This window comes from Sinocyclocheilus grahami, unplaced genomic scaffold, assembly GCF_001515645.1.
Source record: "Sinocyclocheilus grahami isolate Dianchi unplaced genomic scaffold, SAMN03320097.WGS_v1.1 scaffold703.1, whole genome shotgun sequence".
NCBI classification, from domain to species: domain Eukaryota; kingdom Metazoa; phylum Chordata; class Actinopteri; order Cypriniformes; family Cyprinidae; genus Sinocyclocheilus; species Sinocyclocheilus grahami.
In genome coordinates this window covers 340897-366377 of record NW_015505882.1, presented here as the reverse complement: position 1 = coordinate 366377, position 25481 = coordinate 340897, and the positions used below count along the sequence as shown (strand labels likewise).

Below are 25481 nucleotides of genomic sequence, written 5' to 3'. Positions count from 1 at the left end.
AATAATGATGTTAATTATAATAGAACTGAATATTATGAATAACTGTGAATATAATGAAGATTACTTATTTTAACTTTCAAATTAATTTATTACAAATTTGTATTGTCATTATTATCATTTTGTAGATATTCAAGATGTTTAAGTTGATGCATGTGTGTAAAATTAGACTGAGATGTAGCGTTGTGTGATGTGTGATTGAAATACACTGTGTCTTTGGCTTGGCTGAGGGCTTCGATCACGGCTTTTGATTGGTGCTGCTTGCGTACATTGGCTGCTGTGTTGGGCTGTAGTGCTGGTTGGTGGTGGCTTTGAGCAATGGCTTTGCATTTGTCTCTCTTTCTGTGTCTCTGTTGTGGGCTGCTCTCTTGCTCTCTAGCCTCGGGTTCTGGTTGAGGTGGTGGTTGGCTCTCCAGACCTGTTTCATGTGGTCTTGCACTATATGAACCGTGGGGGCGTGGACGTGAGGGGGCGGGTCTCTGTGATCGAGGATGGCAGACACTTCCTGTGTGAGAATTGTAAGTTTTTCACCCTTTTGTTTTAATGATCTGCTTTTCTCCATCTTTCTACCTTCCACACTTAAATCCTTTGCTCTCTGATCTGGTGACTTCCTGCTCTTTTCATAAACCCTCCCATTTGCCCCCATGTACAAGACACACTCTCACCGCAACCTGCATCTCAGATCACACCCATCTTGATCAGAAAGCCACAGTGCAGGTCTTTAACACAGACCATGTTATGTGCTGTACACCCTCCCCTCCTCTTCTCCCTGTCTTCCTTGTCCTCCATCTCAGAATACGGTTAAAATGATGGTGCACGTGCGTGAAGCAGACGTGTATCTCACGCGCTTCATCCTCAGATATGTAAACACGAGGTTGGCTGTGTCGAACGGTAAAATCACAGCCTATCAGAACAGCAGAAGAGGTACGCTTGATGGTTCGATGTGCAGGACTTTCATTCTTTCGGTGAACCCAAAGGAGAGCTCATTGGTCATTTCATTGAGCTTTGCCATTTTCATTGAGACTTATGAATTTTACTTTATTTTATTATTTACTTATTTTATTTTATTTGACAGAATAATAGAGAATAACAATGCTGCTCTATTTTTTATTTTAGCTAATAGCTAATTTGGTGCATGTGTCGCTGATTAAGCTTTTACTAAGAATCTAAGAAATTTATAACACATAAATATTATACACAAATGTAATAAATACACACTCAGCAAATAACCAATTGTGTAAACCCTAAACAAGCTATTACACAAAAGAAATAACTTTTTTATAGCTGCAATTTTTTTTTAAATTCTGTTTATATTTTTTATTCTATTGATAAATTATTCCATAACTGTACTTCTTTTCTCCTGTACTTCAAAAGCCGTCTTGATATGCTACAGTTGTAACTTGTTGCATAGTAATTGCCCTTTCCTCTTGTTTTGGTATTAATTTACAAAATTATTTACACATTTGGACAGGACTCTTCCATCCCATTTTACTTTCATTGAATGGAAAAGAGCAGCTCGGACATTCTGCTGAACTTCTCCTTTTGTGTTTCACAGAAAAATGAAAGTCCTTATGAGTAAATGATGACAGCTTTTCATTTTAAATGAACTATTCTTTTAGTACAACAGTTGATATCTTGATAATGTTTAATAATTAATAAATATGTAACTTTGTAGTTTTATTGGTTCATCCAGTGCTGTGACTCCATCCCCATGAAACAGGTCTCCATCTCCATCCTTCTGTTTGCAGGCTCTGAGCAGTCCAAACAGATCGTATTTGCACCCACTTCAGAACCCACATTTGTGAACGTGCCTCAGAACAGTTTTGTGGAGCCATTTGTCTTGAACCCAGGAACCTGGACTGTGATTATAGAGGCGGAGGGCATTCTGCTGGTAGGACCCCCTCTTAAAGAGACTTTCTGCATTATTCCTGCATAAACACACCCTGAACACGTTCTCTGTGTTCTTTCTCTCTGCAGGACTACCTGGTGCTGTTGCCCAGTGCATATTACGAGGCTCCTATCCTGCAACTTCAAGTGATTGAACCCTGTTCATACAGCAACACACAGGATGCCAGTCAAAAGTCAGTAGTACAGCAACTTTTTGTGTACATATGCGTATACTTGTTAAATGCAACGTGACTGGGGTAATAATCTGTCTTTTGGTGTGCTCAGCTGTCTGCAGTACATGTATCTGTCTCTGGATGAGTTCCCATCCATCTCCAGCAATGATGCCCAGTGCAGGGCTGATAATCACCTGCCCAGACCCTGCCACACTGAAAAGATCACTCCTCGCCATCCCATCATGGCCATCTGCAGCGGCAATGACGTAAGCATGTGCACACTCATTTAAAAAGTGTAAATATGTTTTTTCTTTTTTGAAAGAACTTAATACTTTTATTTAGCAAGTATGCATTAAATTGATAACAATTGACAGTAAAGACATTTATAATGTTACAAAGAATTCTATTTCAAATAAATGCTGTTCTTTTAAACTTTCTATTCATCAAAGAATCATGAAAATTTATATCAAGGTTTCCACAAAAAATATTAAGCAGAACAACTGTTTTCTGCATTGATAATAAGGAATGAATCTTGAGCAGCAAATCAGTATATTAGAATGATTTCTGAAGGATCATGTGACACTGAAGAAGAGTAATGATGCTGAAAATTCAGCTTTGATCACAGGAATCAATTACATAAATTTAAATTGCTTTACAATAGAAAACATTTATTTTTAAATTGTAATAATATGTTGTTTTTTTTATTGTATTTTGATTCAGATGAATTCAGCCTTGGTGACCAAACATTAAAAAATCTTACTGAACCCAAACCTTAGAACAGTAGTGTATTAATACATAAAAATCATATTTTTATACAAATAAAATCATATTTGTGCGTTCAGATGAAAGTTCAGCTGCGTGGTCGTGTTCCTGTTCCTGGAGAGTATGTGTTGGTGGTCGAGTACGCCAGTGAAGACCAATTCCCGCAAACGTTTAAAGTGTCTGTCAGCTCACTGGGTGAAACCACTCATCGAGAGGAAATAACACTGCTCCACTGCAAATACAGGTGTGTTTGTGTGACATTGCAGCATTTGCCTTTTCTTTTATTCTTCAGGTATTCACACTCAACTTGAAGGGGTCATATTCTGTATTTTGGTTTATTTCTGCTGTTTGTTTTTGCATCAAACGAGTCATGTTTTGTTTGCATTTCACATAGAATTAAACATGCTGTTTTTGATACCATACCTTTAAGATTTTTATATGACCTCTTTTATGATTGGCTATGCGGTTTGCATGTAAAATGCATGTAAAATGAGTCCTATTTAATGTTTTAATGTAACATCACAAGTTTTAATGAATCATTTTTCTATATTCATCATTCTTTAAGAAGCATGGATATTGCCGTTTAATTCTTCAATTGGTCTTTTTCGCTTTTCTTAATTTTTCTCTGCATTTGCTGATTGATTTGTGTGTATATCTTTCTGTGTATGTGTGTGTAGTTTCCTGTGCCGTGCGGTGTCTGTAGATGACAAGAAGCGCGTGGCGGTCTTTACTCTCTCCACAGAGGCTGATATCCAGCTTAGCACAGACAGAAGCAGTTTTTTCCTCGTGAGAGACTTTTTCTGCTTGAATCTGCCATAATGTCTGTTTGTGTACACTGTAAACATGCCATTTACAAGTGTGTATCTGATTTCCCTTCCAGCACAAAGTGTTCCTCATCCCTCGCGCGCAGTTCACCATGGAGTACCTGAAGCCCAGAGTTCACTGCATCAGCATACATGGACACTTCTCTCCAGACAGGTGACTGAACAACATTCACACAACATGTGAATCTTGAACTGAGTCTTTTGTATTACATCATGCGCCATTAGACTCAAACACTTGTTTTGTTGATTGTTTTTGTTCAACCTTTCTAACCATTTTATTTTATTTCATTGTATAAATTTTTTTTATTGTGTACTGTTTACTGTGTTACCATCTTACCTAAAACAAAATTATTTCACTGCTTTGCAAGCACTGACCTTTCTGGAAATCACATTTAGTTATTTTTCAGCCTTTTTTGAAATTATGACATTTGACTAGTCTACATTTTTACAGTTATAAGTACCTATGATCATAAGACATGATTTGTAGGTATTTTAGGTATCAAAGTGAAGTATATCCGTATGTATTTAACACAATTTCTCCTATTTATGTTCATGTTTTATATTCTCTGTTTTCCAGTGGCTCCTGCATCCCGTCTCGTTTCCAGAATCCTCCTCAGTCTCTGGTCCTAAAAGAGGGTCAGGCTTCTTCTGTGCCGGGTTCGATTATAGCTTCAGCCCCTGATCCCTCCCTGCATGCAGCCAGGCCCATGACCTCCAGACCGCCAACCGCTGCTGATAACAGTGAACACATGCTTCTGGACCCTAATCAGGTACATCAGGCCCATTACACTCTCATTGCTTTCTTACTGTTTCTTCCTTTAAAAGAACCTTTCCCCCTCCATTTATCCATCCAGTGCCCCTGTCTTGAAGTTTGTATCTTTCTGATACTTAAATGCTAATACAAAAGCATGTCTGCAAGTCTTCGGATGTTCATTTGTCTGCTTCCTTTCCCAGAATGCTGTAACGTATTCAACACGTGTACATGCGCTGGGCCGTTATGTGTTCATCCTGCATTACCATCAGCCCCTGCACCCAACTTACAACGTCCAGGTCCACATCAATGGAGGACGCATATGGCAGGGTGAGCAAATAGATTAACACAGACTCACTATTGACTTGAGCTTCTGTTTTATCACTGAAAAAGTCACTCTTTGTATTCCAGGCCACGTCAACGCATCCTTTTGTCCCCATGGTTACGGTTGTCGTGGTGTGGTCATGTCAGAGAACCAGATTATCCTGGACGTGACGGACTATGAGGTCATCCTGACCCTGCGTGTTCCAGACAGGAAGACATTGTGGCTGGTGAGTGTTGTTATCACATTTGACTAAAGGTGAAATGAATTGACAATAACAGTGACACTTCTTTTCTCTTGTGTGTTTTAGGACTATGTGCTGGTGGTGCCAGAGAGCACTTACAGCTCCAGCTTTTTGACTGGGGAGCCACTGGACAAATCTTACGACTTTATCAGCAACTGTGGACAAAACAGCTTTTACATCAAGTATGATACTGCATGATTTGAAAATTCAGGGTGATAATTATAGTCATGTTATGGCCTTAAATAGGCCATAAATAAGTAAATATGTCGCAGATATTAAAATGCAGTCCAATTGTGACTAAATAAATATAAAAATGAAACACTTAAAACACATACACAGCATTATTTTAATTTTTTTAATTATTTTTACTTATGTAAACTATTAAAAATTGTTTTCGGTGATTGAAATAAAGCTGAAATAATATAAAATATACATATTAGATGAAAAGCTTACGCTTAAAAAACGAAAATTAGAAATGTTTCCTTAGATACTAGTTAAAGGGGTCATATGATGCTTTTTTAAAGATCATTATTTTGTGTATCTGGTGTAACAGAATATGTTGACATGCTTTAATGTTCAAAAAACACATTATTTTTCAAATACTGTACATTATTGTAAGTCCTCTATGCCCCGCCTCTCTCAAACGCTTCGTTTTCTACAAAGTCCCTCCTTCCGACAAGCGCAGTCTGCTCTGATTGGCCAGCTGACCCAGTGCATTGTGATTGGCCGAACACCGCAAGCACTCGTCGGAGATGTAACTTCCCTTACCATAATCATGAGCTTCATCTGTCAAAATAAATGTAAAGACAGTAAATAATGTCATCAGTTTTACTGTTATTGAAATATTAGTGCTTTTAAAGTATTAAACTTTAAGTGAGTGTTTTTAAATAATTAAATCAATTCATTAATAAAAACCTTAAATGTAAAAATGTAAATTACACACAATTAAAAATGCAACAATTGCTGATTCCATTAAATTAAAGAAATCTCTAATACGGCTGATAATATGGTGCAAATATATTGTTCATAAACGTATCCCGATATAACATTATTAGAGTGCCATCCATCTTAACATTCCCTCTGTCCTCTCAGCCCGTCCACAGCGTCTCCATTCTGTCGTAACTCCACCATGTCTCTGTCTGCGTTCTTCAATAACGGCGCTGTGCCCTGCGGCTGTCATGAGGTGGGTGCAGAGAGCGATACGTGCGAGACCTTCGGAGGACAGTGCAAGTGCAGACCCAACGTGATTGGCCGAGACTGTTCCCAGTGTGCCACGGGATACTACGGCTTCCCCAACTGTAGACGTGAGTATCACCAACCACATGGTGGAACGATGGATTGGTTGATGGATGGATGGATGGATGTTTGCTTTTCTCTCTAGCATGTAACTGTGGCACTCGTCTGTGTGAGCCTGTGACGGGTGAGTGCATCTGTCCTCCAAGGACCCTGCAGCCCGACTGTGTCACCTGTGAACCCCAGACGTTTGGCTGCCATCCTCTGGTGGGGTGTGAGATGTGCAACTGCTCCAGGCCTGGAGTGGCTTCACTGGAAATCGGCTGTGACACACACAACGGCCAGTGCAGGTACAGTAGAGCAAGACACACACACGCATATATACTGCATGCAGTGGCTCATGGGGTCGACTTTCTAAGAATCTGAATGTTTATGAATATGTGGTTTAAAATTTGCCCCAGTTTAGCTCAGGAATGCCCAAACAAATGAACAAATTGAAGCTTTTTTGGCCCATCAAGGACCATTTTAGGACCATCATGATTTTTATTTTTACATTTTTGTTTGTGGCAGTTCAGCACTTTTTCCACAATCATGTCTCAAGGATGTAGTATATGCGTCCTTATACCTCATTCCTGTGACAATTCTTCTGACATCATATTATTTCTTCATCATTAATTCTCTATCAGTGTTATTCTACTATTTTTTTTATGTACTGTTATAGTGTTTATTAATATAAATACAATAAAAAATTGTACATGTTCTCTTTCCAAATAAATAAATAAAAACAATATATTTGAATTAGCTTCATTAGCTATATTTCTTTTTAGCTTTAATCTATATTTATGTTTTAGTTTTAATAATTTTAACTTAACCTTTTTTATTTCAGTTAGTTTCCAAGGCAACTTTTCTAATTAAGTTGTTAGTCTAATATTTAATTCCATTTAGAAATTAGAGTTTAAGACGAATTTCATTTATAGTCAGCATGGCAAACTGTTTTAATCATATGAACTAGTGAACAAGAAAAAGTTTAAATCAGGGGGAAATGTGCTTCTTTTTATATATAAAAAACAATGGTTCAATGGAAAATATAGCAAGTGAGGCAAAGCAAAAGCACACCTGTGGAGGTGCAAATTGAAGGAAAAAATACTTAATTGAAAAAGAACAACTTCACACTCACTTAAGCATTGGCTATTTTTAATCAACGTTTCGGCTAGTAGCCTTTGTCAAGGTACCTTGATTAAAAAAAAGAACAACTGCACACAAACGTTGATTAAATGCTTAAGTGAGTGTGCAGTTGTTCTTTTCCAATGGAAAATATAACCATTGTAATTTGTTCTTTTGATTTTGGGGTGAAATATGCCATGGACAGGTTCTTGAGATTTGTGAAACTAAACGTGTCTGGTGTTTGAAGTCAGCTCGTTTGGATTAGATTTATTAACAAGTGTTTACAACTGACCTTTTTATGCCTGAGCCAAACTTTTTTCTGTGAAGCGCTGCCTGAAGAACTGATATTATTAACCGCTGTCTCTGGTTAGAACAATACTGCCTATATAAGGATTAAGTGCAGGAATTCCAGAGGTATTTATTTTTAGGAGATTTTATTTCAGTCTATTGGCTGCACCATCCCCTCATTAGGCCGTGTTTAAAATCCACGAGGAAGCGGGATTTGAGGTGCTGTGACTGTGAGCTGCACAATCTCTCCACCATCTCTGCATTTAGAGAGAATATCATAAATTATAACTCATGCATCATCCATTGAACATTGTCATGTTAATTAACTATAACTGGATAAATGGAAAATAACTATGGCAGTTTGCTTATAGTTGGATAGAATGCTTTAGGCCAAAGCCATGAGCTTGTTTTTGGACTGGGTCTGGTAGAGTATAATGACTATATTTTGGGTCACAGGACATTGTCACATTTCTTAACCACATTCCCTCTTTAGCATGAGAGCTTGTTGGTTTTGTTGAGACATGATAAGAGCACTGCTACAGGTATCCCATCATCTTAGAGCATCAGCTGACTCTGAAAACACATAATACATACTTCATGTTATTTGCATCATTCTAAAGCACATTACTCCCTCCTCAGGTGCAGGAACAACGTTGTTGGCCGTCAGTGTGACAGGTGTGCCCCAGGTTTCTATGGATACCCCAACTGCAGACCATGTGACTGCAGCGAGGCAGGAACTGAGATTGATGTCTGTGACTACATCACCGGACGCTGTTTGTGCAAGGTGACTCTTTCTTTCCTTCTGCCCCTCTTTTATTGTATGAGAATATGTATATATAATTTTTCACTCAAAACATTCAGGACTCTCCCTCATCATCTCTGTTATATCAGTGATGTGTTGTTTCTCTCAGGAAAATGTGGAAGGCTCTCGCTGTGACCAGTGCAAACTGGGAACGTTCCATTTGGACCCCACTAATGCTAAAGGCTGCACCAAGTGCTTCTGCTTTGGAGCCACTGACCGCTGCCACAGCTCTGACAAACGGAGGAATGAGGTACTCTACTGCAGCTAAAGACATGTTGTTTAATAAATAAAGAAATACACCTTTATACAAACGCATATACATTATAGTTTGGGATTGGTAAGATTTTTGAATGTTTGTGAAAGAAGTCTCTTATTCTTACTAAAGCAAAATAGTAAAACAGTAATATTGTGACCTATTATAACAATTCAAAACAACTGTTTTCTATTTGAGTACGTTTTAAAATGTAGTTTATTCCTGTGATGCAAAGCTGAATTTTCAGCATCAGTACTCCAGTCTTCAGTGTCACACGATCCTTTTAGAAATAACTCTAATATGCTGATTTGCTGCTTGAGAAACATTTATTTTTATTATCAAGGTTGAAAACAGTTGTGCTGCTTCATATTTCTGTGGAAATTGTGAAACTTTCCCCCCCCCAAGTTATTTTGATGAATTGGAAGTTCAAAAGAACAGCATTTATTTGAATTAGAAATCTTTTATAGTATTATAAAACTACCGCTTTTGATCAATTTAATGCTTGTTGAATAAAAGCATTCATTGAAAAACCTAAACTTGATTCCTCTTCCTAAACTTGAATGGTTAAATGCAATAGAAAGTGTCTTATGGAGATATTGAGCTTACCTATTCTTATCTGTCCATAAAATGTATGCAGTTTGTGGCAATGTACCAGTTACCAAAATATATCTATAAAGATTTGTCAATGCATTTTTGATATTTTTATCATGGTACGTCCAGTGTTTTCAGTGGCGTTGAATATCCAGACAGTACAATATCATAGGAATCATATTTTACCATCTTTCTGTTGAGTTGTCATCACAGGCTACATGCAAAAACATGTATACAGCAGTGTAGTCTGATTCACACACCGATGACCCTTGTGAGCTGGCTCTCTTAATGAATCATTGAAAAAGACTCATTACAAATCTTTCACTGAATAAAATCACTGAATCAGTCGGAGCAGTTACAGTACAAAATAAACAACTCGCTCCAACTGCAGGTTATCGCTCTTTTCAATGAACTTTTGTGTACTGGATGTCGGTGAAAATTAATTCAGTGTAAATACTGACTGCTATAACATTGAACTTATACCTTTGCTTTAATCTGCCCACCTACAGTTCATGGACATGGCTGGCTGGGTGCTATTGAGAAGTGACAGACAGGAAGTTCCTGTGTCCACGTATCTCGATCAAGATCTGGTGGAGGCTGATCTGAGTGATGTACCTGATGTCTCACAGGACCTTCACTGGCACGCTCCTCGCGCTTACCTCGGCGATAAAGTGAGTCCATAACAATCTGTGATATTCACAAGCATGTCACTCAACCAGAGTTGTGAAGAGCATTTCTGTGCTCTGATCTTCTACACCTAGACTTTATAGCCTATGTGAGTCTTATTATGATGACATTGCAGATGAATCTCCATCAGATAGCTCACATTAATGCTACGGGTAACATGAGGGCCAGACAAACAATCTGATAACTCAAGCACACCTTGTTTAGGCTGGTGCCAAATGTTAGCACCAGCTTAGTTGCTTGAGAAATCATGTCTTAAGCTGCTTTTGTGTTTTCTTTTCTATGCATCTGTGTAGGTGTCGTCGTACGGAGGCTACCTGCGCTACCGCTTGCATACCCAGACGATGAGAGGTGATGCTTTTCTGATCATTGAGACCACACGGCCTGACGTTATACTCAAGGTACTACAGTCTCCTTCTGTCAAGTTTACCAAGAGTTTTTACTTGAGGCCTAAGTGAAAGTCTTTGTGTGCAGGGGAATCAGATGACTCTGGTGTACATGGAAAGAGAGTATTCCTCTCCTGAAGACCCTCATGAGGGGATCGTCCACCTGGTGGAGGTGAGGAACTTAGTGCCCAAATCTAAAAAAGAAAAGAATATGGTCTTCGGAACATGAAAAAAAAACAGAATTGTACAAAATAATTCCGCAAATGCACAATTGTTGCAATTCAAGTGTGCTCTTTCTCATTGCAGGACAGTTTCAGGCATGCACAGACGGGAAACTCTGTGTCCCGTGAGGAGCTGATGATGGTGTTGGTGGCGCTGGAATCACTGCAGATCAGAGCGCTGCACTCTCAGTCTGCCCAGTCTGTGTCGCTGCGTGCTGCGGTGCTGGAGGGGGCCGACAACCTGCCCTCCGGTCGCCATGCCAACAACGTTGAAATTTGTCTCTGCCCAGGATACTATCTAGGAGACTCTTGTCAGGTAGTGTGCTTTAACAAAAACAAATTATTTTATATAATTACTTCTATACTATCATTTAATGCCTCTTCTTCTTTAGAGGCCCTGCGTGAACAGGACTTGTCAAAATGCCATTAAATCAATTTGCCTGGTTAATAATAATGCTGGAATAAAGTTATATTGCTGGGGAAGTTCTGTATTGATGCTGTTTAGGAGTTTGAACATTACTGGTTTAAACACATAAAAAGTTCTTTTTTGGGGGGCATTTTGTTTTAACGTAGAATTTTATAGTATTTATTTTTACATGATTTATTTGACAGTATTTCAATACTGGTACAAAATCCTGGTTCAATATTACAAAAAAGGTTTTAGTACAATTAAAATGCAAAATGTATTTGTTTTATGTATTTTGTATATTTTAATTGTATTTTTCTATACAGTTTACCCTTCACAAAGACTTTGTGAAGTGTAAACTGTATAAAAAATACAATTAAAATATACCAAATTAATTAGTGTTGCTATGTCCAACAAGCCGTAACATACTTTTGTTATGAAACAAAGTCTCAGCTTTCAAATCTTCTCATTTTTAGGAAATGTAAACAATAAATAGTGTTTTGTGGCTCTTCAATGTGTCGCTGTAATGCCTCAGTTCAAGCAGCATGAGAACTGATCATCTCTTCCTCTTTACTAGTTATAGCACAAAATAAACATGAATGAACATCAGAAGGTTTCTTGTTTCACCTGCAGAAAGATGTAAATACACACCATTTTTCAAGTTCAAGTCCACCGCGTCATTCTACTCTCTGGTTTGTTTGTCTGACAAAATGGCAGATTCGCCGTTATGATTGGTCAGATCGCCTGTCAATCAAACCAGCAATAAATATTAACAAACAACATAAAAGTAAATAAACATTAATGAAATCAGACATAACTAGAAATAGACAAAAGTAACTACTATTAACATGCTTATGTTACATTTTATGTTAAATAGTGATTAATCTAACATCTCTCTCCAAAAAAGAGGTTTTATTGTTTCAAAAAATTAATAGGATGTCAAGCTGTGCCCTGTGGCAAATTGTGCCATTAATTACATTTGGGGAGTAAAAGAATACTAGCAATTCACACACCATGCATACAGAAAGTTTATTTGGTATTTTTTATTTATTACATTTTATTGCCCATCCAATCAGAAATGCAGATTGATGCAAAACAAGTCATTATTAAGGAATACTGTGCAGTTGTTCCGACTGGGTTCTGGTATTGTTAACATGTTCATTCCTTCATCTCCTTCGCTCAGAAATGTGCTCCAGGATACTACAGAGATACTAAAGGGCTGTTTCTCGGGAAGTGTGTCCCCTGTAACTGTAACGGTCACTCTGACGAGTGTCTGGATGGCTCTGGCATATGTCTGGTGAGTCTGTTTCACGAAGTCATATATAAATCACAAACAGACTTAAATATGGGCAGTATATTGCTATTGCAGATTCCACTGGGTTTAGAAAGCAAAATCATAAATCTAATTAAGGTTTAAGATCCTGGGAAAGACCTCTCAATGTTCCAAGAATGGATGTTGGAGCACAACTCCAACTAAAAGTTTAACTCCTCATATGCAGAACTGCCGCCACAATACCGCTGGAAATCATTGTGAGCAGTGCCAGGGCGGCTTTCATGGTAACAACATTGTTGATGGCCATGCGGTGTCCTGCTCTAGCTGCCCCTGCCCTCTGCAAGTGGCTTCAAACAAGTCAGTTTGTCTTATTTCATCATCTGTACCACTAATTTACTGTTTCCTGTTTGTCTCTTTTTCTTTTGTTGATTTGCTTGAAATTTGCCAGTGGATTTTTTTCTTCCTGGTTTCTTTTCTGGCTTCTGCTTTTACTCCCAGGATATCCCAGCATGCCTCATTCTCAAATTAAAGGATGTTGTCTGTTTGATCTTATCAGTTTTGCCATTCGCTGTGTGGAGAAGCCCAATCATATGCATTGTCTATGTAGGCCTGGCTATGCTGGATCTAAGTGTGAAAGGTACCGTTATGAAGCATCCACTTATTGTGGATGAATTAAGAATTGGTGTAATTTTTGAATGTATGTATGTTTGATAGTATTTGTCATAATAATAAATAAAAATACTATAAAATAAAATAATTAAAATGTATCAATTATAATTTTTATATTAAATTAAATCAAATGATACATTTATACATGATAAAAATATATTAGTATTATTAATAAATAATTAATTACTGTAAATTTGAAAATGATATATATCAATGAAAATTCAATTCTTTTTTTTCCCCTTATACAGGTGTGCACCAGGTTACTATGGAAACCCAATGGTGATTGGCAGCACATGCCAGCCGTGCAACTGCAATGGAAACTCAGACCCCAACATGCTGTTCAACGACTGCCACCCTTTGACAGGCGAGTGTCAGAGCTGCATGCACAACTCCGCCGGGCCGCACTGTGAAATCTGTGCCCCGGGTTTCTACGGTGATGCCATCACTGCCAAGAAATGCACCCGTAAGACAACTTTTATACACAGTTGGAAAAAATTCTGTTTATGCAGTCTGGACGGCATTTCCTGTATTCAAAGAGTTCTCATGATTGTGTTATTTCCCACCTGCATTACCAAGGATGCAACTGTTCTCCTTGTGGCACTGCACATTGTGACCCTCACACGGGACAGTGCCACTGTAAGCCTGGTGTGGTGGGAGCCCACTGTGACCGCTGTGAGGTATGTCTCTTCATCTGTTTTGTCTTCATCTAATGTTTAGTCTTGGAAGTTGATGGCAATAGTGTTTTTTTTGTTTGTTTGTTTAGGATGAGGCATTTGGCTTTGATTCCTGCGCTGGTTGCCATAAGTGTGATTGTGATGCAGCAGCGGCATTGATTCAGCCATGTGACCCTGTTAACGGCTCATGTGCCTGTCAGCCTGGGGTTAATGGACCGAACTGCCGCCAGTGTGCTCCAGGTTACTGGGGCTACAGCCCTAATGGCTGCAAGAGTGAGTCAAACACACACGTACACACTGCAGGAGGGAATGTGATGCATTATGAGTTGAATTTATTGATGTATCTGTGTGTGGTCTGTAGAGTGTGAGTGTAGAGGAGGCCGCTGTGACCCTCGCACAGGAGAGTGCCATTGTGCAGCAGGTCTGACAGGGAAGCAGTGTGACACGTGTCTTTATAAATACAGCGTCCCTGTGCTTCATGAAGCAGATGTGCACTGTCAGCGTGAGTACTGCTTCACCGGTCACACTTCATTCATTCTTTCATCTTTACTGACTGATTCATTCATTCGCTAAGTGATTCATTTATTCATCCATTTGCTCACTCATTTGTTATCAGTTGCACTACCGTTCAAACCTTTGGGGTCAGATTTTTGTGTGTGTAAAAGAAATGAATACTTTTATTCATATAGATGGATTAAATTGATCAAAAGTGACAGTAAATGCATAAAGATTTCTATTTCAAATACATGCTGTTCTTTTGAACATTTAATCCTAAAAAGAAGTGTGAGTTTCCACAAAAATATTAGAAAGCATATTAGAATCTTTACATCTCAGGAATAAATAACATTTTATAATATATTCAAATAGAAAACAGTTATTTAAAATTGCAGTAATATTTCACAATATTGCAATATTTTTGATCAAATAAATGCAGACTTGGTGAGCGTAAGAAAATTCACAGAAACAAAAACAATGTTCAAAAGCATTAACTTTTACCACATTTTAGTATATATACACTCACTTAATAACTGAATGATCCGTTGAGTCGATAATTAATTTACTCACTCATTAATTCATTCAATCACTCTGTCAATACAAAGGTAAAGTGAACAATATTTTTTGCAGGTTGCAGTTCATTTCATACATCAGATAATGATGTTGTGCATTATGTTTTTAGCCTGTGACAGCTGTGTGATAGTGCTACTGGAGGATCTGGACAAAGTAAACGAACGTTATCAGTCCATTGCCGATCAGCTGACCAGCCTCAATGCCAGCTCAATGGCCTGGGCTCAACTAAACCGCCTCAACGCGTCCATTCAGGACATTGCTGTGAGTCTCTCTCTCTCTCACACACACATACAGTCTCTGACTCTGTATTAGGACTTTTAGATTTTACTATTTGCCTCACTTTAACTTTTAGTATTATAATTACAACTATATTTGTATGCCCTAGAATGCCATAAAAAACTACAACAGCACTTTGGACAAGAGCAGGAACCAGGCCAATATGCTGGAGGGAGAGCTGCAAATCATCGACTTGGATATTAAAGAGTTAGAGGAGAAGGTATGAGAACATATCATTAGATGAACTCATTCTGATTAAATATCCATTTGTTGTTGTTTTCTAACGGTCGGTGTCTAAAAGGGACCATTTGACGATATTGACTAACATTTTTATTGGGTGTCTGTGTTTTAGGCCTCAGTCACACAAAAGAAAGGCGATGCTTTAGAGGACAACACTAACTCCACACACACTAGAGCACAAGACCTGCTTGGATTCATCAAAGGCATCATGGGAGATGTGCAAGGTAAGAGTGCGACAAAGAAAAAAAAAGCTGTGTCTCATTGCATTTAACCTTTATACTTAAACTTTACAGCCACATTCAGCTGACAACATTTCTGCTTCTGCTCAGACATTATACTGCAGGTGAACCGGACAGCGCAGAACGAGACCAAGGTGATCGATGAAAAGGAGCTGGCTCGGAATATAGCAGAGGTGGAGTCCATGCTCAGAGACATGCGCTTCAGGGGCTTCGACCTCCAGAAGAAACTAGCAGAAAAGGAGCTGGACCAGGCCAACAAGTGTGAGTGACAGGACAGACAGAGTCTCTAAGATATGCTCACCAACCTCAGCCTTTTTCATTTTATTGTGTAACAGCATGGGACCTAAGCTTATAACCCTTTATAAATACTTGATTTTGGATTGAAAAAGGTTAAAAGCCTTTATACTGTACTATATAGAACTATAAAAGTGCATTTTAATGCATTAACTTTGCTTTGTAATGCACATTATAATGCATTATATTATATCACAAATAAATATAACCACTGTTATAATACTTTATACAAAAAGGAACAAAAATCTATTATAAATAAAAATAAGATTTATAAGTGCTGCATGTTTTTTTCTGTGTTTAAGATGGTAGACCTTGTCTTTCACAGCTTTTGTCTCTCTGTAGTGATAGATCGTGTGAAAAATGAGATTGCAAACCGGACACTGAATAATGAGGCTGTGGCAGAGAACATCAGAAACAAACTGAACCAGTTCAATCAGCAGCTGATGGACCTGAGAGATGCTATGAATGATGCCGTCAAAAACACAGCAAACGCCGTAGAGGCCAACAATATTAACCAGAAACGCATGGAGGAGTTGCAGGTATTTATACAAACACATGCACATACACAGGATTGGAACAAAATACCACATTTAAGAGTTTGAAAAAGTTGAATTGGGATTTGAGTTGGAGGAGGAATTGTGAAGAATGTGAAGTAAATTGATCTGATGTGTTTTTCTAGAACATAGTGAATAACCTGCTTAAGAAGCAGAAGGAGGTGGAGAACCAGCTTCAAATGGCAGAGGATGATGTGACCCAGGTCAACGAGCTGCTCTCCATGCTTCAGGACTTCAAAGAGGTACAGATACACAGGAGCGGCATGCTTGTGTGTGCATAATCAAATATAACATTTCTGTGTACTATAAATGAGCACATACTCGGACTCATGCATGCTGTCTCTGGATGATGTGTCGTCTCTATCAGGATTACGAACGTCTGGCTGCTCAGTTGGATGGAGCGAGGCAGCCTCTAGCTGAGAAGGTGCAGAAATACGCTCCTTCCGCCAATAAAATTCCCCTGGTGGAGGCTGCAGAGAAACACGCTGAAATGCTGGACCAGCTCGCCAATAATCTTTCCAGGTGCCTGACTATTTTGTAGTGCTCAATTTAAAGCTGCAGTCTGTAAGTTTTGCCTCTTTGTCACCATCTGTTTGAAAACCTGGAATTGCAGCTGTGTGCGGAATTATCTAGCTTGCGTGGGTTGTGAGTCGGCACGGCTCCAGCGCGGATTAATCTAATGTTTTGAGGAGTATGTGTGGCAGTCAGTCACCGCACCGGTGTGAATCCTATACTTAGTAATCACAGATTCTAGCCTACGTCTTGGAATATGACCCAAATAAGAATTTTCACCGTATATTACCATCTGAACAAGTAAGTAACAAGTCTGCCACGTTTGTTCTGACCAACTGAGGAAAACAGCATTACCTTAAATCTCACTACCAATGGTGATTAAATGTAAAGATCGGTTAGCTCATATCACATCAAACCGTTCAAATTATTATTATTGTTATACTTTATTCTCAAATGATTAATGTTAACAACATCAGCATTGGTGACTATGAGTATAGTGTGTATTAGCGTGTAGATTTCAATTTCTGCACAGTCTAATCTAATTGTCATACTCTTCGAATTTCATATTAAGAAATTATTTTAACCCAAAAAGCAAATTATGCTCCCTTCTAACTGGTTGTCTTTAAAATACAAATCTTTGTAATCCCAGGCTATCTGTAATCAGAAGCACATTTATAACTGGAATATAATTTAATTTCATTCACACATGTTTCATAAACACATAATCCTTTCTGGATTACAATCCGCCATCAAAATGATACATTTAATTATTCTAGCTGCTGTGAGAAAAGGCTATAAACGATCGGCCACCTGCAGGATCCTCACATGCGATAGCTAGTAGCCGGGACAACTTCTTTATGTTTACAGACGTGACGTAATGATGCAGCAGCATGCTCGAATTTCCCGCAAAAATCTACCAGTACCACTCAAATTAGAAAACATTATTATAAGATAACCATTGTGAATCAGGCTAAAGTAAGGCGATGGTTTTAAACACTGACTGGTTATGTACTTGCTCAAATATTGATTTCAGATAATTTTTAACCAAAAAAGTTAAGGACGGCAGCTTTAAATTGGCTTTTTAATGAGCGATTCTGATGCTAGATAGCAGGGTGACTGATGGCCAATGTATTCCAGTGTACATAATTAAAGGGCAGCAAATGAGGGATCCACAAAATTGCTGAATTGAACAAATATTTTACACAATATTTATGGAATTATTGTAAACAACAAAATGCAATTAGCAAAGCAATTTTATTTAACATTTCATATACAATGATAATTCAATGATAATATAATATGATAAATGTATCTTTATATGTAACATCGTGGCCTTGTGTTTGTTGGTGTGCAGTCTAATATCTGGCTCCAATCAAGACGGTTTCATACAGCGTGCTCTGAACGCATCTCGCGCATACACTAACATTATAAACAGCGTGCTGGAAGCTGAGACTGCAGCTAAGAAAGCCAATGAATCTGCTACTGAGGCTTTGGAGGTACAGTCAACCACACACTCCGTCAACTGTGCATGCGCATCAGTGCACCTTTATCGATGCATGTGTAAGTGACACAAATTAAGTTTTTATTGTTTATTTATATGATCTAGAACATAAAGGACACAGACCTGCCCCTACACGCTGCTAAACTGAAAAATCAGAGTATTGAGCTTGTGAAGCAAGCAGAGGAACTGAATAACAGCACTCAAAGTAAGAAAAGCAAACTAATGCTTCTTTCAAGGTACATCTTTGTTGGTGTGAACCTCGGTCTAATGCAGGCCTTTACTATATCTTTGTCAGGTCTAAAGCCACGCTTGGACTCCATACAAAAAAGTTTGCAGGATGCTGAAAAGAAGAAAGAGAAAATACTCCAAGACCTAAAGAACATTCAAAATAGCCTCAACGCCAGCCGAGGTCAGAGCTCAAAGTCCCCAGAACATTTATTTGAAATAGAAATCTTTTAAAACCTTATAAATGTTTTTACTGTCACTTTTGATCAGTTTAATGCATGACTGCTGAATGAAAGTAATTAACTTAAAAAATGACTGCCCGCAAACTTTTAAATGCTAGTGTATATATTCGAGTCTGTCAAGCTTAATTGAATCAAAACCATGACCTAAACATTGTCATTAATATGTGTTGAAATGATGCAGAAGACATAGCGAACGACATCGCAGCAGCTAAGAGTGCGGTGGAGCAGGCTAACAACACGGTGGCTAATGTTAGCAACGCACTGGCTCCAATTCAGAAGCAGCTGGAGGAGTGGCAGAAGCAGTACGGAGACTCAAACGCCACCAGCGATGATATCAACAGAGCTCTCAATGATGCCAATACGTCAGGTGCGTGTGAGGGAGCTCTCCTGAGTGAGCATGTGTGATCTCGACGTGGCTTTCACATCAAGTCCAATGTGTTTCTGTGTTCCTGCAGTGGCGGCGCTGAGTGACACTCTTCCTCAGCTGATGGAGAAGTTGGATCGTCTACAGAACACCTCATTTCAGCCGTCCAACATCTCCGACAGCATCCAGAGAATCCGCCAGCTCATTGAACAGGCTCGCAATGCTGCCAACAAGGTACAGCTCTTCAGAAGCCGCAAAGTATTCCCAGTTTTCCAGATACAAAAATTCCCAGATTGAAGTGGTGCTTTAGGCAGTGACTCGACTGTCTGTTCTTCAGGTGAGCGTGTCAATGCAGTTTAATGGTAACTCAGGAGTACAAGTGAGGATGCCCAGTAATGTAGCCGACCTGGCAGCATATTCATCGCTACACATGTACATCAAGCTACCACGTGCCACACGTACACTACGCCAAACTACCACCAATCCCCAGTTTGTCCTCTACCTTGGAAAAAATGGCGTAGGCTAACTTCCTCAGCTTATACCTTTTGTGTTTTATGATATGTTGCATGTGTTATTATATTAAGCTGTTTTGAGTTGCGCATATGTGTGAATATAAACACACGTGTCTGTGCTGAATGTGTACTGTAGTCCAGTAAAGACTATATGGCAATGATGCTGGAAGGATCAAAGCTGCGCTGGTACTTTAATGTGGGAGGAGATACAGCACAGGTGCTGATGACTGAGAGCGTGAATAAGGATTACTTCAGCAAAGTTGTCCTGGAGAGGTGGGAAACGTGCACACCATTGTTACCGACACATACCTGTTGAGCTTTGACTTCATTGCTATTATTTTCCAGCTGTATTTACTCTACTTCTACTGTATTTGTGTGCAGGACTCTACAGTACGGTCAGATGGCAATGTCCCTAGATTCAGAAGAAATAAATATAGTTAAGCAAAGCATGGAGGCAGGAGGAGAAAAAGGCCTGCTCAACTTACCAGCCAAAGAGACTGTGTTTTATGTCGGAGCTTATCCCACCGATTTCACTGTGAGTAACACAAAACCCCTGTCTATGGAGCAGGATATCTTAAACACTTAGGAGTGGGCACTTTTGACTTGAGCCAATGAGCAAACCACCTGAGCAACTCTTGTATTCTGCTAGGATGCATTAAATAGATCAAAAGTGACAGACGGTTTTATAAGTTACAAACAGTTTCTATTTTAAATATATCCTTTCTGTTCATTAACGAATCCTGAAAAAAGAATCACAGTTTCCACAAAAGTGTTTTCAGCATTGATAATAATAAATGTTTCTTGAGCAGCAAATCAGCATATCAGAATGATTTCTGAAGGATCATGTGACGCTGAAGACTGGAGTAATGATGCTGAAAATGCAGCTTTGCATCACAGGAATAAATGACATTTTAAAACATATTCAAATAGAAAATTGTCATTTTAAATTAAAATAATAATTCACAAAATGACTGTTTTTGCTGTGTTCATAAAGAATTAAATGCAGCCTTGGTGACCATAAGAATCTTAAAATAAGAGTTTTTTTTTTTTTTTACTGATTGCCATTGGTAAACATTGGATATTTAATCATTTTTACTTTGAGATTACCTTTGCCATCATCTCATACTCATTTAAAGTTGATAATTTAATAATAAACTAATATATCTTTGATTTGTTTCAAAGCAGCTTCACAGTAATAAATAGAAAAGTAATGTTGCACAATTCTTCATTACACAATTCAGTTTCAGCTGTAAAGCAACTCTACAGAAAACAATAGTGTGATCAGTTCAATGAATGATTTAATTCAGTTCCGTTGCATTGTCAGTGTTGCAAAGATCATCAATTATGAAACAAATTTGATTAAATTAAAGCAGGTTTACAGTAGTAAATAGTGTCATTATCCAGCTCAGTTCAAGTTTTGTTCTCATCCGATGGTGTCAGTGCAGTCATATCAATAATATTACTCCGTTTTAATTGTCTTTTAAACCCAAATGAGCAAGCCAAAGGTGACCAAAACTGAACTGGTGTAGAATTTTACAATTGGCCATTTATTGATTGAAAATAATTATCAGTTATTTTTTAAGCATCCATAATGATAATATTGGTGGATTTTCCTAAACATTTCACAATTTCGCACTCTCTTTCTCTCAAACACACAGCCTCCAATGGATCTGAACATCACGTCTCCTAACTTCTTCAAGGGCTGCCTGGAGTTATTAAGTCTAAATGAAGAACTAGTCAGCCTCTATAACTTTGAGCAAAACTTGCAAATGAGCACCACAACTGACCTCCCTTGTTCACGGTCAGAGGGGTTTCATTTATTATTTATTAAATCATATAATCTGTGTTAACCTCTTTGCGAGAGTGCGTTCCTTGTCAAATCGCTTCGTGTGTTTGAACAGGAAGAGGCCAGCAAATACGCCCGAGTGGGGAGTTAACGGAGTGTATTTTGATGGTTCGGGCTATGTTGAGGTTTTGTTCGAAACTCTGAAGGACGACCGTGTGTTTGAGCAGCATGTCAAACTCATCTCGCAAAACGGCATTCTCCTGTTGTTCCAAAGACAGGTGAGACGTGGCCTGCAAAACGTAGGATTTGTGATTGTCTGACGCAGGTTATGGTGTTAATGTCATTCTTTTCCCTTCTCAGGATAAGTATGTGTGCGTAGCTGTGCAAGACGGTCTTCTTAAAGTCCTACATAACCTTGATGGACGGTTGTCCAACTTAACTGACCCACAACAAGAGTCAAATATTAAAATCAGTAATGCACAAGTGAAATTTGTGAGTGAAACCTTCTATTTATTCCAGTAATTTCTCGCATATCTGCTTATCTCTGTAAGGTTGATTTATTTTAATGTTTTCTGTGTTTGTTGTTTTCAGTTGGATGTTATCTTTCAACTTTCGAAAAATGAAATGCTAGTGAGGCTAGATCGTCAGAAGATCTACACGCTTTCCAGCAGAGAGCTCAGCTTCACAGGAAGATATTTCCTGGGCGGAGTGCCAGAGGATCAGATGCCCGAGAGGTGACCATGCAGATATTTCCACAGAGATATTAGATGCAGGGCTGGGGATCCGAGGTAGAATTAACTATCTGTGCATGTCATTGCAGTTTAAAGAGTGTGTTTCATAAACACGGCTCCATAAAGGGCTGCTTCAGGACCGTTAAGGCCATGAAAAGCTTTGTTCAAATGAAGACCATGAAGAGTGCAGGGATCAGCTATGGCTGTCCAGATGACCTGCTGGTGAGCGTCTTCATACTTGTTTCTTCAGGTTGGGAATCTACATACAAATAATGCTAATGATTCCGGAACATCTGTGTACGATGAGGGAATATACTTACATTCGCACTTAGTTCATTGTGAAAAACGAGGCCTCCAGAGTCCAGGGTGTGAAGTAACGAATCCAGCTATGGTAAAGGCCCTGATGTACTTCAAGAAAAATCTTCAAACAAAGTGGATCTATTTTCTAAATGCATGTTATTGATCTTATTGTGAACAATTCATCCATGCATGTTTTTTTTTTAATGATTTCTTCAGTCAGTTAGTCCACTTAAACCCTTTTCTTTGTTTGATAAGCCATTGTAATGGAGATGTGCATCACAATATGCAAGAAAAGATCTGTCTCTACTTCCGTTTCCTCGTAACTGTAAGAACAAAGTTGCATTATGTCATTTCTAATGAAATCTGGCCGATACGAAAGTTTATTTAGTTGCTCTGAAAACAGCTGGTTAACAGCTGTTAAACACTTTCTAACTGCCTTTAGTCCAAGATGGGTGTGACCGCTTACTTTGATGCAAACATCATTTCCAGTTCATTTCTTCACTCAGTCCATTACATTTGTATATTTAAATGCTTCGCACCCAGCAACACGGGTGTCCGAATTTTTGCAACCAGTATAACACATTTCTTTTTAACAAATAACGTCTGTGTGAGTATACCCAAGCCTTTAGCTTAAGAAATATGATTTAGGCCATGCCAATATTACTTGACTAGACACTTTGTTAAAATATGTAACAAAGCAAAGGAACAAATTGAAATGGTTAATAGCAAATGATCTTTTTTAGAATTGTTATTACTGTAAACATGCTAAAATAACCACGCTTAAATAAGCCACTATGAGAACGGAGTTATTAAATGAATCTAGATAATAAACCAGAATCGCGCAGCGGATTCAGAATCTGTAAATTCCTTATGATTCCCAACCCTACTGATTTCCACCATATATGATTTCTCCTGTATTAAGACGTGTTTATGTGTGTTTGTGTTGTGTGCCAGTTTACCCGTGAGGCTCATTTCACTGGTGAAGGTTACCTGAGCTTGAAAATGGACAATGTACTGGATCATCCAGACAACTTCTATGCTGGAATCGGCTTCAGGACAGATCAGCAAAACGGGCTCATGTTTTACCGGCAAGGCCAGGTACAAATTACACTGGTTACAGTTTGACATACTGACTATTGAAGACACTTGCAGCCATTGTCAAAGTCTGTGTTTGTGTTGGTCTCCTCAGAGTGATGTGTGTCAGGTGGTCTTGTCAGGCGGTAATGTAGTAGTCCGTGCTGGCAATAATGAAGTCACTTCTCAGAAGACGTATAACGATGACAACAGTCACTATGTTGCATTTTACCGCACAACAGAAGGGTATGCCACTATATGTTTGTTATAAATGTACAATCAAATTGTGTTTGTGACCATTTCTGCCTCCGTTTAGGTTACGCGTTTATATAGACGATGTTCTTGAGAGTGGAGGAGGAACTGGCAGTGCGGCCAACATCAGCGCGGTGCTACAGCCTGGCATTACTTATGTGGGCGGCATACCGGAGTCAGACGGCCTCACCGGCTGCCTCACTAACTTCTTCATAAAGAGGTGTGTGATGCAGAGAGAGGTGTTAGAAATAGATTAATGGAGGGAAATTCTAATGAATGATCAATTAAATCTTATACCTGAATGTATAAGCTTTATGAAAAGGTGCAGTTAGATCAGCTCTTATAATTTATACATTGTGTTCTTAGAATTAATGAACCCCAGACTGTTGAAGATTTGAAAAAAGCTCAAGAGGGACGCAAATACACATTTGTTTGCCCCTCCTCTTCAGTCCCATTGGAAATACTGGACTCACCACGGAGAAAGAATCCAAAGGTACTATTTTATTTTATTTATTTGTTTGTTTTTATTGGTTTTGTTTTATTTTATTATATTTTTAAATAAAATAAAATTACAAATTTAAAATCACTGTATTATTTTAATAACACATAAATGTTTAGTTTATTTAGAATATTATGACGTTTTAATATTATATTATTTGTAGTATGAAATCGATTTCCACTAACGCATAAAGGGTTTCTTTTTAATATCATATTATTTTCTTAATATCAAATAACATTATTTTAATGAATTTTGTCTGTTTGTGATTGTACAGAATAAGCCTCATGGAAGCTGGAGAAGTCGAATGGCACGTGAGTCCTGTCAGGGTGAGATGTCCGCCCAGGAGGAAGACGCTCATCATTTCAGTGGCTCCTCCCACAGCCACCTGAGATTTGATTCGCTGCCTCAAGCGTTTAGCAAGGCGTGAGTATTAAAAAAAAGCAAAAAAACACTGCAAACCAATAAGTCAATAATTATTTACATGTTATGGCTGATAACCGATAAATAGCTGATATTAAAATTCTGTACTATGTTGTATGAAAAAATTTAATTAGGCATCAACTGAAATTAGGCATCACAACATTATATTGTACAGTATGAAAAATGTATATTTATTTTGAGATTACATTTAACAGTGCTCTTAAAGGGGTCATATGATGTTGCTAAAAAGAACATTATTTTGTGTATTTGGTGTAATGCAATGTGTTTATGCGGTTTAAAGTAAAAAAAACACATTATTTTCCACATACTGTACATTATTGTTGCTCCTCTATGCCCCGCCTTTCTGAAACGCCTCGATTTTTACAAAGCTCATCGTTCTGAAAAGCGAGGTGTGCTCTGATTGGCCAGCTATCCAGTGCAATGTGATTGGCCGAATACCTCAAGCGTGTGACGGAAATGTTACGCCCCTTACCATACTGTGATGCCTGCGGCAACCACATGTGACGACCCCGGGCTGGACTCCACTTCGTCCACGGTGAAAGCCGATCCGGCGATCCACAGCACTAAGTTGATGTATTTCCTCAGTGACCAGCATGGATCAGCTCCAGGCATGACGAAGCAGATATCGTCCTCTTTTGGAAGACCAAACAAAATAGTTTCGCTTTCACAACGAAGCACACAGCGCCTTCACGACATGGCGGTGGCGGCAACAACAATACTACAGCGAGAATAAAAGTTATGCCTTCTTTCTTTGCGTGAACATTTG

The 25481-nt window shown here is 38.5% G+C and overlaps 1 protein-coding gene across 1 annotated transcript in view; it reads left to right on the top strand.

Moving 5' to 3' along the window:
* LOC107559851 (laminin subunit alpha-5) overlaps positions 1–25481 on the top strand; it is a 77407-nt gene that overhangs the window by 41188 nt on the left and 10738 nt on the right. The window contains exons 19-69 of the mRNA XM_016243862.1: positions 377–515; positions 1746–1888; positions 1975–2078; positions 2170–2323; positions 2900–3063; positions 3497–3605; positions 3700–3797; positions 4221–4413; positions 4598–4724; positions 4806–4945; positions 5027–5142; positions 6053–6264; positions 6342–6543; positions 8285–8429; positions 8557–8697; positions 9801–9962; positions 10272–10376; positions 10450–10533; positions 10668–10898; positions 12172–12285; positions 12488–12618; positions 12818–12898; positions 13179–13393; positions 13507–13607; positions 13694–13877; positions 13966–14106; positions 14782–14933; positions 15058–15168; positions 15301–15412; positions 15518–15688; positions 16064–16260; positions 16401–16517; positions 16643–16797; positions 18143–18284; positions 18395–18494; positions 18585–18698; positions 18938–19123; positions 19212–19354; positions 19458–19637; positions 19769–19905; positions 20014–20167; positions 21291–21433; positions 21534–21696; positions 21779–21910; positions 22010–22152; positions 22239–22371; positions 23404–23547; positions 23639–23769; positions 23840–23995; positions 24142–24268; positions 24549–24697. Coding sequence (XP_016099348.1) covers positions 377–515; positions 1746–1888; positions 1975–2078; positions 2170–2323; positions 2900–3063; positions 3497–3605; positions 3700–3797; positions 4221–4413; positions 4598–4724; positions 4806–4945; positions 5027–5142; positions 6053–6264; positions 6342–6543; positions 8285–8429; positions 8557–8697; positions 9801–9962; positions 10272–10376; positions 10450–10533; positions 10668–10898; positions 12172–12285; positions 12488–12618; positions 12818–12898; positions 13179–13393; positions 13507–13607; positions 13694–13877; positions 13966–14106; positions 14782–14933; positions 15058–15168; positions 15301–15412; positions 15518–15688; positions 16064–16260; positions 16401–16517; positions 16643–16797; positions 18143–18284; positions 18395–18494; positions 18585–18698; positions 18938–19123; positions 19212–19354; positions 19458–19637; positions 19769–19905; positions 20014–20167; positions 21291–21433; positions 21534–21696; positions 21779–21910; positions 22010–22152; positions 22239–22371; positions 23404–23547; positions 23639–23769; positions 23840–23995; positions 24142–24268; positions 24549–24697 — 7328 coding nt within the window. The remainder of the gene's footprint in view (positions 1–376; positions 516–1745; positions 1889–1974; positions 2079–2169; positions 2324–2899; positions 3064–3496; positions 3606–3699; positions 3798–4220; positions 4414–4597; positions 4725–4805; positions 4946–5026; positions 5143–6052; positions 6265–6341; positions 6544–8284; positions 8430–8556; positions 8698–9800; positions 9963–10271; positions 10377–10449; positions 10534–10667; positions 10899–12171; positions 12286–12487; positions 12619–12817; positions 12899–13178; positions 13394–13506; positions 13608–13693; positions 13878–13965; positions 14107–14781; positions 14934–15057; positions 15169–15300; positions 15413–15517; positions 15689–16063; positions 16261–16400; positions 16518–16642; positions 16798–18142; positions 18285–18394; positions 18495–18584; positions 18699–18937; positions 19124–19211; positions 19355–19457; positions 19638–19768; positions 19906–20013; positions 20168–21290; positions 21434–21533; positions 21697–21778; positions 21911–22009; positions 22153–22238; positions 22372–23403; positions 23548–23638; positions 23770–23839; positions 23996–24141; positions 24269–24548; positions 24698–25481) is intronic.